Below are 12,692 nucleotides of genomic sequence, written 5' to 3' on the forward strand. Positions count from 1 at the left end.
CGCCAGACTATGTTTAGAAGAATAAACCAGGCGGACTTTATGTTCTCCACCTAATTAAATTACAGCCCGGACCAAGCCTTCTTTATAACGGAACATCATGGCACTCACAGATGGGTCATTGGATTTGGTTAAATGGCTTGTTGGGCTATATTTCTTTTAGTTTGGCACTATTAATCATGTGACTCATGTCATATAACGGGACATCAGGGCACTCACAGCTGTATCTTTGGATTTTGTTTTTTATTGTTGGCTTATATTTCTTCTAGTTTGGCACTCTGCACCTCGCCTGTATCACCATTATATCCATTATTTCATCTGAGAGAGAGAGAGTGCGGTGCAAGTAAATAGTAATGATTTGTGAATGGGCCACCTAGCACTAGCAGGTGCTGTTGAGCTTTGAAAAATTTTAGTTTTTTTTTTTTGAGAAAATTAATTTTTCATCTTTTTTTGGACTCCAGTATAACAATAAATCTCTTGATTAGTCTTATAACAACCAGTCCAATAACTTCAGTAGGTTTAACTTTTTTTTTTTTCTAAAAAAAAAAAAGCTGAGATGCACCCGTTTATACGGAGGTGCCCTGTCCTCCTACGGCCACTACCGCCTTATCTCTGCCACTCGGGCCCACCTTAAACACCCTTCCCCTCTCTCCTCATCTTCTGCCACCTGCGGCCCCTCACCCTTCCACCCACACCCCCCATCCCCCCATCGTCACTACCTCGCCGCCATCTCTCTCCTCATTGCCATCGCCCATTATGCCTTCCTATCCCCCGCCGCTGCCGACGGCCGCTCTCCCGCCCACCACCTCGCCTTCTTCTTCCCCTTTTTCCCTGTGTTCTCTGTTCTTCCGGCGGCTCTTGAGACGAAGGAAGGGGAAAGCCCGGTCTCACGATGCCTCGTGCTCCCCTATTTTTGGTGGCTTCCGTGTGCCTGCATCTCCACCGCCGTCGACCGCTCCCAGATTTGAGGAGGAGAAACCGCATCCCAGTCTGGCAGACGAGCCACCCCCCGTGTGCTCCGTCGCCGCCCGCGAGAGGATCTGGAGGAGAGGTCTCCGGCCGTTCCACTGTCGCCGTCCGGAGAGGATCCGGAGGAGAAAGGGTCTCGGCCGCGCTCCACCAGCCACGTCGCCTAGCCACCGCCGGCCTCGGCACTCTTCCGGCGCCGCCGGCCTCGCCGGAGGAGAAGAAAGGAGGGAGGAGAAAGAAGAAAGAAGAATAAGCTTCACGGAAAAGAGAAGAAAAAAGAAACGAAAAAGAAAGAAAAAATAGAAAAAGGAAAAAAATTTTATATATATATATATATATATATATATATATATATATATATATATATATATATATATGAATGAACTAATAAGATAATAAATAAATATATTTTGATAAATAAAATAATAAATAAATAACGATCCTGCACTCTTCCGGCACCGGAAGAAAAGAAAAAAAAATAAAATTAGCTCACCGTTGCAATAATATAGTATGGCTAAGGCTGCAAATGGGTCGGGTCGACTCGAGATCCGATCCGGCCCGACTCGTGTAGACCCGATACGGTTCGAATTTTAGGATCCGCGGGTCCGGGTCGGGTCCTAAAATTGGATCCGAATCATTTTATGGGTCGGGTCTGGGTTTACCGAACGGACCGGACTCGACCCCATCCGAATAGACTCGAAGAAAAAAAGAGAGAGGAGAAAAAAAAAAAGAGAATTTTTTTTTTTTATGGGTCGTGGTATTATTGATCCGTTTGGATCCTCTCTCTCGATCTATTATATTGTTGATACCTCTGGTGTCTCAGTAGCTTCCTTTTTTTTTTTTTTTTTTTTTCCTTCTATTTTTTTGTTTCTGTTTTTTTTCAACTTTTGCAGGGGTGAAGTGGGGGAACACTCAACTGAATATGGGTCATGTGCCAGTTTTCTGCAATGGTCTGGGATTTTTTTAGTCTTCGTGAGAGGGGAGCTGGGAGACACCAAGTTCCGTCCAATCAATCATATGGACAAAAAATAGTGTGATATGAAATTTGGCTTGCAGACCGGTCCGGGGCCATCTATTCTGGCTGGAGGTCAATTGCAAGTCTTTCGAGTCATGGGTCACCCAGCACCTCATAATTATGATGTGACCAAATTAGATTTGTCCAAATTCTTTCCTAAAAGCATAAAAAAATTGGACCCGCTTCGACCCCGAACCCGACCGGACTCGGATCCGGACCCGATCCAAACCCGACTCAGACCCGACCCGACCCGACCCGATCTTCAACCGGGTCGGGTCTGGATCTAAAATTAGGATCCGAACAAAAAATCGGATCAGATCGGGGTTACCCAGGACCCGACCCGACCCGACCCATTTGCACCCCTAAGTATGGCACACATTTAAGTAAGCTTGGCATGCAGTTAATCAATGTTTGAATACTTAAACACACAATTAAATCATTCCGAAACACGGTTAAGTTTTTTCTGCAAACAGTTAAGTTAAGATGGCTCAATGTTGCAAAAAGTTTGAAATCAGTTAACTTTTTTTTGAGTAATTAACTTTTAACTTAATGTTTGCAGCGAAAATTTAACTGTGTGCATAGAGAAAATTTAACTGTGCACGGAGAAGACTGTATGCAAAAAAGATTTAAGATTTAACTATGTGCAGAGAAGACTTAACTATGTTTCGAGATGTTTTAACTGTGTACTATCATTAGGGCTGTCAACGGGCCGAGCTGCTCGGGCTCGGCTCGGGCCCGGCTCGGTAAAAGCCCGGCTCGGGCTCGGCTCGTTAGTCAAACGAGCCCGAGCCCGAGCTCAAAATGAGCCCCGTTTAAATCCGAGCCTGAGCCCGAGCTCGAGCCCGAGCAGCTCACGAGCCCAAACGAGCCCAACCAATAACCCATTTCCTCTCTCCACCGACCACCTCCTCTCTCTTTTTATTTTTTTTCTTCTCCTTCCTTCTGGGTTTTTCCAGAAACTTCCCGGCTCCCGCTGTCTCGCACCCGTGTCAGTGTGGCGGTGTCCCTCCCCTGAGTCCCCTCTCGCCTTCCTCCTCCGCCGACCGCCGCCGATGCCTCGCTGCCTCCTTCCGCCGCCTGGGAAAGAAGCACGCGAGGCGCCTCCCCCTCTTTCTTCTCCCGTTCTCCGTTTCTCCCCCTCCCTTTTCCTCTCTTTGCCGAATCAGGGAAGGAGAAGCCCTCCTCCACCGGCGTCGGGCGAATCAGGGAAGGAGCCGAGGAGGGGATGAGAAGCCCTCCTCCACCGGCGAATCAGGGAAGGAGCCGAGGAGTCCTTCGCACGGGAGGGTCGGGCCACGGCCGGCGGCGCCCGCGGCCGAGCCCGCGGCTTCCTCGGCCGTGCCTGCGGCCGACGCCCGTGCCGGCGGTGCAGGTGCTCGCGGCCGAAGCCGGCGGCCGCCGCACGCGATGAGGTGAGTCTATTCTTCTCTCTCTTTTTTTTTTCTTTTTTTCTTTCTTTCCTTCTTTCTTCTCTTCTTCTTCTTCTTTTCTCTCTCCTTCGTTCTTCTCTCCGACGACGAACCGTCGGGACTCGGAACCGAGCTCGGCTGCTCGTTGTTCTCTCCGACGGGCGACGGAGATGGGGGCAGGGATGGGGATGGGGATGGGGATGGCCGGCTTGAGGCTTCTGGGTTCTTCTCTCCGACAGGCGACGGAGATGGGGCGCCGGCCGCCGGGGCATGCTCGGGCTCGGGCAAACGAGCCTCACGAGCTCGAGCCCGAGCCGGGGCTGTGCTAGGCGAGCCCGAGCCCGAGCCCAGTACAGGGCTCGGTACCGAGCCCGAGCCCGAGCCCGAGCCTAGATTTTGTTGGAACGAGCCGAGCCGAGCCTGCTGTGGCTCGGGCTCGGCTCGGCTCGTTGACAGCCCTAACTATCATGCTAGATTAAGTATGTTCCAAACTTACTTAACTGTGTGCCGAGAAGATTTAATTGTGTGCTAGTCTAGGTTAAGTATATTTAAAGCTTACTTAACTATATGCCGAGAAGATTTAATTGTATACCAGGCTAGATTAAGTGTTCAAACATTGATTAACTACGTGTAGAGAAGATTTAACTATGTGCAAAGAAGACTTAATCGTATTTCGAGATAATTTAATTGTGTGCCAAGCTAGATTAAGTGCGTTCCAAACTTACTTAACTGTATGCCGAGAAGATTTAACTGTGTAACAGACAAGATTAAGTGTTCAAATATTGATTAACTGCGTGCCAAGCTTACTTAAATGCGTGCCATGCTATATTACCTGTGTACCAAACTTACTAACCTAATTATAATGGTGAGTTAACTGTGTTCAAGCTTACTAACCTAATTACAATGGTGAGTTAACTTTAATTTTTTATTTTTCTCTTTATTTTTCTTTAATTCCTTTTTTTTCTTTTTTTCTTTTCTTCTAGTGCCAGAAGAGTGTCAGGTCGTTGTTAATTTATTTAGTTACTTATTATTTTATTCCATTATATATATATATATATATATTCATTTCATCTTGTTTTTTTTTCTTTTTTTTTCCCTCTCTTCTTCCCAAAGCTTCTTCTTACTTCTTCTTTCTTCTCCTCCTGCGAGGCCGACGGTGCTGAAAGAGTGTCGGGTTGTTATTTATTTATTTATTATATTTATTTCCTTAAATTATATTTATTTATTATCTTATTTATTTATTTATTTATTCATTCATTGATATATTTATTTATTTATTTATTTTTTCTTCCTTTTTCTTTTTTTTTCTTTTTCTTTCCTTTTCGATTTTTTTCTTTTCTTTTATTTTCTTTTTTCTTCTCCTCTTCCCGAAGCTTTTTCTTCTTTCTTCTTTCTTCTCCTCCCTCATTTCTTCTCCTCCCGTGGCCAGCGGTGCCGAAAGAGTACCGAGGCCGGCGGTGGCTCAGCGACGTGGCCGGTGGAGTGCGGCCGAGACCCTTTCTCCTCCAGATCCTTTTGCGGGTGCCTATGGTGGAACGGCCGGAGAACTCTTCTCCGGATCCTCTCGCGGGCGGCGACGGAGCACACAGGTGGTGGCTCCTTCTCCGCCAGACTGCGGTGCGGGTTCTCCCCCTCCTCAAATCTGGGAGCATAATATTTCATTAATTTGTATAGAAATGCTTTCTTTAACATTATTAATCTTTAAATCGACGGTCTCAGTTTTATATACAAACGATTCAGTCATAGTTCGGATGGCTTCAAATATCTCTACTCTGCTTTCTCAAATTTAGTTATTTAGGATCTGAACAAGGTTCGTATTCCGTGTTAGCAGGGGGGGGGGGGGGGGGGGGGGGGGCGGGGGTGATATTAGCTATTTATTGCGCCTGTTCTCGCATTTATTCGGCCCGTCCGAATGCAATACATGTTAAGGGTGATATTATTGGAGCGTACATGTGTCTTCAATATTCATTTACGAAGACCACAGTTTTTGTTTGTATATGGTAAAGCTACTTTATATAAGTTTACTAAGATATGGTTGAAAATTTTTTATTTATGAATAATTTAAAATTCTTATCACGATGGTTTCCATCTTACGCGTAGCTTTGCATATAAATCTTCACCACTATTCCTAGAAAAAATTTAAAAAAATGGATCATCCATATTTCTTCCGTCTCACGTGCATAGCACGTTCCGAGTCCTGGTATCACGGTTTTCTTTTTTTAGGATAAGTGGCTACCCGAGCCGAACCCATCTAAGAGCAAAGCCATGGAGAAACTTTGCTTATTGTCAGAAAAAGAGAGGATTGGAAGTGCGACAGGAGCAAGCAAAGCACCCAAAGACAAGGGTATGTTTTGATGAAGTGCACGACAGACAGCAGAGAGCATTCAATGAAATTAAGCAGCAGCAATACAAGGGGCCGGAAAAGGGTTTATTTTACTGACGATCAGGAGCAGAGCTCCTTCCGATAAGACGGCACGACATCTCGCTTGAAGCTTTCAAATGAAGCCTTAGAGAGAGATAATGATGATCATGCTTCCTCTTCCATTTGGTCTCCTTGGAACCCGCAGTAGGCCTTGAGCACGTCTTCTGCTTTCAGAGCGGCCTTCGATGCGAGGAAATAACGGAAGTAGTCCGCGTACTCGAACGGCTTGAAGAGAGCCGGGTGGTGCTGATCAACCAGCTCCTCGGGGGCTTGGACCACGTACCCTTCCTTGGGAGAGGCTCCAAAGATGGTGGAGTATCTCGTCTCATCACCACTCAGCACCTGATACCGCTTGGATCAATTTGCAATCCAATGGAAGTGGGAGAAAAGATAAGATAAATTTCTTGTGCAAGGAGGAAGATAACTTTCATTCAAATACTTGGATGCCTTCTCATTACAATTCATGACTATTTATAGGCAAGTCATGGGTAACATGAAAAGACAAAAGAAAATGAAAGATCAAAAGTCACCTTAATATGGGTAACTCACACAATAAAAGACATCAAAACCAACTAAATTCTCTTAGGGAATTTAAAAGGTCAAAAGACACCTGCCTCTTGAAAATGGCATGCAAGTTGTCTGATGTTCATGCACCTGCATCAGCACCACTCGATGATGGACGGACTGCAACCTTCCGTTGGTCCATGCCTTTTGGCAGACAAAAAACAAAATAAAATAGGGTCGACCTGCTTATCTTTGCTTGTTCAGCTTTGAAATATAACTATACATATATATATATAGTCTAAAGCTGGCTACTTGATCGTGGGCATCTTATATATCTTATTGAAGGGGGAAAGGAAATTAATCGGCGCACCTCAAAGGAATCGGCCAGCATGACTATGAAAGAGTTAGGGCAGACCGTAAGATGTGGATTCGACGAGAGAGTCATGGTACTTCTCTACGCCCAACCCCTCCAGCACCATCTTTTGGATCATCCGACCCAACTCCTTTAGAACCTCTACGTAGGACCTCATCGTTTCACTGGCCAAACAGAGACAAACAATAAAGTCGGCATTTTTTTGGTAAACCAACAATAAAGTCGGCTTTACTAGCCTAAGATTGTGTTTATATATATATATATATATATATATATATTTATGCACAAAAAGAAAAGGGTAACAGGGCATATCAAATTCTCAATGTATAAGCCTCTGCTAGCTAGTTTTGGAGATGGCTAGATGTATGCAATCTTATCTTTACATGCAGAAAGATAATTTTAATATTTTGAACTTATGACACTATAATTAAAATAAATTTAACCACTTTTCAGTGGTGGCGTGCTGCAATTTTTGGACCATATATAGTCATATTCCACGATACAGGGGGGGACTAAACTTGTGGTATATATATTTAGCTTGCATACGGTTGGTTACCATTTTATATCTGGTCCTTGTACACGATTTTATTTCTCTTCTTCTCTTTTCTTCTGAGAGAAAGTCCATGCAAGTATTTTATAGATTTGTATTTCTTATTTATAGTTTTTTTTTTTTGAAATGAAAACAAGGGTGTTCCCCCATTATTATTTATTACATGGTATTTAATTATATGCAGGATGGAGAAATAGGACTGTGAGAATACTATATAGAGGAGCCCTGAGATCTTCATTTATGAGAATTGCAGGATCTACCCCCCAGCGGTGTGAGACAGTGCGTGATGTGCCTACGTTCGGGGGTGGTTTACTATAGAGGAGAAATCTCTGTTCTTTGATGAACCTCCATATCTTATACACAGTTATGAATAGGTCAAGGATTAAAGATATATAAAATGGCTATCTAAATTAAGGGTCGGGTATGAAAATTCAGTCACCAGAGATTCAACATGAAAGGATAGGATACCAAAAGCTTGCATTTCCTTGGGGCCACATAAGGTTGGGGAAGCTCTGGATGCCCTCTGGTGTGGCATCCAGCATGGCCACGCTGTCCAGCGCCTTAAAAGCGCCAAAGCTTGAGTAGCCAGGGCTCCGCGACTTGGTCTCGGCAGGGAGGCTGATCACCTCCCTCGCTGCAGCTCCGAAGACCGCCTCGCGAAGCTGCTGGGTGAACCCATCATAGATGACCTCGAAACAGCCGTAGGACCGCAGCGCCTGGAGGACCTGGGCTCTCGCAGCTTCCCATTCCGGGGTCCCTGTATGCTTCTCTCGCAGCCCCGAGAGGTCTATTCGGGGTAGTTGGAGCTGAGCCATGTCTCGCTGCTTCTTGGCAGTAAGGATGCTACCTTTCAAAGTAGAGTATCTCTTGTTGTTGCTCTCCCGGCCCCTTCTTCACTGTTATACACACAGCGAACCCATGCGTGGAGGCCAGCCGCAAAGACTTGCATATATATCCTTTTTCCTTTTTTCTTTTTTACACGGAGAAAAATTACTTGCTCCCACTTTTTCCGATTCTTGTCCTGGTATCTTTCCTCTTTGATGGTGATATTAAGGAATGGATGATATAAACTAAGTAATAGCAGCAGTTATATTTATTATGGAGTCTATCATACATTATACATAGGAATAATTTTTAATAAGACCTGTTACTTTCACCAAAAAAAAAAAAAGGACCTGTTATGTAAAGTACGGAGAATTCATCTAAATATTTTTTTTTTTTAAAACTCTAATCTTTGCACCATTTGTGAATTTTTTTATCTAATGAATTGCGAGTTGCACAAATAATTTAGTTATTTTTATTCATTAACAACTATGGTGAAAAGTGGAACCTCTTGTTGTCATTATGTAGTTTTGCAAAAACAACAGTTGGTAATGTTATTCATGAAGATGCAGAGTAACAAGCTAGATCTTGGTATTATTGGATCTACATTCTATATTACGCAAAGAAGTGCTGAATTTTTTTTTTCATATTACATTTTTTTATATATTAATTTTATATAAAGATCTTTTCCAAATTTGAAGTGGTTAGTTTCAATAAAAATATTCATCTAAAAATCAGTTGTGTAACTGAAATTGCTTATTTGGAGGCCTTTTTGGAAAACAAATAAATTATATATATATATATATATTCAGAAAGAAGTTTTATAAGAAAAACCTTACGCCAAAAATGAAAAGAAAAAGAATGGGGAAGAAAAATGAAAAAAAGCCCTACCTGAAAGTTGAGAATTCTAAAGAATTCGAGTCTCAGATACGTCCTCTTGTCTCTCTTCACGTGGCCCGCCCACGTGATGGACAGCTGTTCTCGTTTCTGACTACCCACGTTACCGAAGTTCCAAATTTTAAAATCACAGAATAATGAGTGCAGCATGTGGATGGTTTATCAAAGAAGTTAGTATGTACATGCCCTCATGGCCCACCAACCCTCCGGTTGATCTTTCTCTCTATAAGATCCTAAATTAACACCTTGCTCAAAAAATGAAAAGAAAAAAAGAGGCAAGAAAAAAAAAGCCGTACTGAAAATTGAGAATTCCATAAAATCGAGCATGTGAAACATACAGGAGTCTCACGAACTTGCCGCTTCAGATGGCAATTATATGTCTATATCTATGTTTATGCCTATGAGTTTTAGCTGTAGATTGTAGATTTGGCCGGTTTAATTTTTTTTCGAGTGAAAATATTAAGCAGTCTTCTAGCAAATAAAAGCAAGCAGCTTACGCACGTACATCAGAAAGTGCTTTTTACCAAACAACTTTTTTCATCCAAAAGTACTTTTGGAGGACCAAAAAATGCTTTTTGGCCCTTCCAAAACTCTCTCAAACAGGACTTCGACTACTGTACTCTGTACAAGGATAAAAAGCTGTATCTATTGCTTATTATGATACATTCAAGAAATAATGACCTTCAAGGAATATATGTCAAGTGTCACCTACATCGCATAGTACGAGTTAGATTTTTCCTAATCACCAATTAATGCTTTCAGAGTGATCTATTAAGAATAATAAGTCTAAACATGAATATATTCTCCACCATACCTTTTTCCTATTTCACTGTTTTCTTTCTTAAGGTTATCTTTTTTAACATATGCAGTTTAAGCTCCGTATTCTCCTTAGAGATGTAAAAAGCCCAAGAGCATAAGAAAATTTAAACTATCTGCACTTTCTTTTATCTTCTTTTTTTTTTTGTTTGAAATAATCATCCTTCGATCCACTTCCATTTTCTTCTCCCACATCGAAAATTCTTATGAAAACAAGAATCTTAGGCCTTGTTTCGAAGAGCTATTAGCAATAGAGCTTTTGGAAGTAGAGCTGTTGGAAGCAGAGCTTTCTGAAGTAGATATTTTATAACAAGCTGTTTACTATTTCAATATGTGAAAATTAACAAATTTCAATATACAACATGTATAAGGAGTACATGTAATATGTGGAGATGGACTCTCAAGAGGAGAGGATATCTAATCCCCTTGATACCAAAATCAATAATAGGGCATTCAAATTGAAGATTCACACTATTGATCATCTATATAACTAAAATGTCTAGAAAACAAAAAATCACATATGTTGGTGGTTTCTAATCTATGCATAATGTGGATACAAATATTGATGGTTTTCGTTGTGCTAGGATGTGCTAAAATACATAATAAAGTATTTTATTAGGAGTCCATCTTATTGATTTAACTACCCATGTTAGAACATATATAGATTGAAAGTTAATATAGATTTTAATGCTTAGATTATAACACATATTGTCTCATTTTTGTATCCACTTGATACATTGTTTAAAGATCACCAAAATATAAGAAGTTGATTTAAAGGCATTTACTAGTATAGATCATGATCAATGGTATTTGGATGCCACATCTTTTGGTTTTATAATCGAGAGTAGGTATTCTCTCCTCCCGGGAGATATATAGTTTGTGTTCCCGTTGTCACTTGTTTTCACATCTTGAATGTGCGTGAATGCAAATGCAATTATGTCAATTGACGTGTGGACATACTTCTTTCTGTCACACAGAGAGAGAGAGAGAGAGAGAGAGAGAGAGAGAGAGAGAGACTCCTTGGAACATAATTATCTTGATTTGTTTTAACATTCTTTTTCTTCTTTGCAGATATTTCTTTGTGTTTACCCTTTTGCCTTGTTTTTCAGATTGGTGTATTGTAGAGATTATGTTCTCCCCTTGATTAGCCCACGATTCCATTTTTTGCAGAATACAAAGTGGAGCCCTTCAAAACTGGAGGATGTCGACAGGTCTGAAGTTGAATCAGTTTTTGAGCCTTTACCCCCTGAAGATGAACTGGCTGTTTGATGGTGTAGTTGCACTCATCATGAAGGAATGAGAAAGATCAGCAGTGTTTTTTTTCTTCCCCTGATTGATTTCGTCTTGTTATTTATGTTGAAAAGGGACCACTAATTTGCCACTTTCACTTAAAGCGCCAGACCATATTTAGAAGAATAAACCAGGTGGACTTTATGTTCTCAACCTAATTAAATTACTGCCCGGACTAAGCCTTCTTTATAACGGAACGTCATGGCACTCACAGAGATGTATCATTGGATTTTGTTAAATGGTTTGTTGGCCTATATTTTCTTCTAGTTTGGCACCATGCACCTCGCCTGTATCACCATTATTTCCATTATTTCATCTGAGAGAGTGTGCGGTGCTAGTAAAAAAATTAAGATTTTTTTTTTTGGCTTTTTAATATCCAAGAAGAATGAAGATGGAGACCTTTTATTTTTTAAATTATTTGTAAAATTTTAGGGTTTTTAGTAGCAAATATTATATTGCTTTTGAGAGAGAGAGAGAGAGTAAAAACAAGATTAAGGGATATTAGAAGATATTTGCAAATGCTATCTTCAACATTAATCGTTGCATAATATTTCATTAATTTGTATAGAAATGCTTTCTTGAACATTAATGTTAAAATCGATGGGCTCAGTTTTATATACGAACGATTCAGTCATAGATCAGATGACCTCAAATATCTCTACTCTGCTTTCTCAAATTTAGTTATTTAGGATCTGAACAAGCTTCGTATTCCGTGTTAGCTACTCGTTGAGAGGCAAATTTGGTTGCTGACTCGTCTGCTTCGCTCTCCTTTCGGTGTGTTGGTGAGGGTTCTGATCCTTTTGTGGTTTTATGTTTATCTGTGTGTTGGAGGGGGCTGTGGCTCTTTTTTTTTTTTTGGGCGCGCGCGCGCGCATGCCCACGCCCACGCAGGAATCTGTTTTCCTAGGGGCTACTCTTTCCCGGCATTAGCTGTTTGGTGCGCCTGTTCTCACATTTATTCGGCCCGTCTGAATGCAATACATGTGAAGGGTGATATTTATTGGAGCGTACATGTGTCTTTAATATTGATTTACGAAGACCCCGGTTTTTGTTTGTATATGGTAAAGCTACTTTACATAAGTTTACTAAGATATGGTTGAATTTTTTTTTCTTATGAATAATTAAAATTTCTTATCACAATGGTTTCCATCTTACGTGTAGCTTTGCATATAAATCTTCACCACTCTTCCTAAATTTTTTTTTAAAAATGGATTATCTATCTATTTCTGAAGGCTCTACCCATGCAATCCTCTACCGATCGTCCATATTTCTTGTGTCTCACATGCATAGCACGTTCCGAGAGCTAGTATCGCGGTTTTCTTTAATTAGCATAAGTGGCGACCCGATCCGAACCCATCTAAGAGCAATGCCATGGAGAAACTTCGCTTCTTGTCAGAAAAAGAAAGGATTGGAAGTGCGATAGAAGCAAGCAAAGCACCCAAAGATAAGGGTATGTTTCGATGAAGTGCATGACAGACAGCAGAGAGCATTCAAAGAAATTAAGCAGCAGCAACAAGGGGCCGGAAAAGGGTTTATTTGACTAACGATCAGGAGCAGAGCTCCTGCCGATGAGACGGCACGACATCTCGCTAGAAGCTTTCACATGAAGCCTTAGAGAGAGATGATGA

General features: G+C 41.5%; 1 protein-coding gene across 1 annotated transcript; it reads right to left on the reverse strand.

Annotated features, from left to right (window-relative positions):
- Positions 1–5,917: 5,917 nt before the first annotated feature.
- LOC120112505 (probable 2-oxoglutarate-dependent dioxygenase AOP1.2) lies at positions 5,918–8,054 on the reverse strand. The gene is made up of 3 exons (XM_039132055.1): positions 7,719–8,054; positions 6,479–6,520; positions 5,918–6,154 (listed from the first exon to the last, which is right to left on the reverse strand). Exons 1-3 carry the CDS (start codon positions 8,052–8,054, stop codon positions 5,918–5,920), a joined length of 615 nt encoding a protein of 204 aa, XP_038987983.1.
- Between the last annotated feature and the right edge of the window lie 4,638 nt (positions 8,055–12,692).

Source organism: Phoenix dactylifera, chromosome 11 (genome assembly GCF_009389715.1).
Source record: "Phoenix dactylifera cultivar Barhee BC4 chromosome 11, palm_55x_up_171113_PBpolish2nd_filt_p, whole genome shotgun sequence".
NCBI lineage: Eukaryota > Viridiplantae > Streptophyta > Magnoliopsida > Arecales > Arecaceae > Phoenix > Phoenix dactylifera.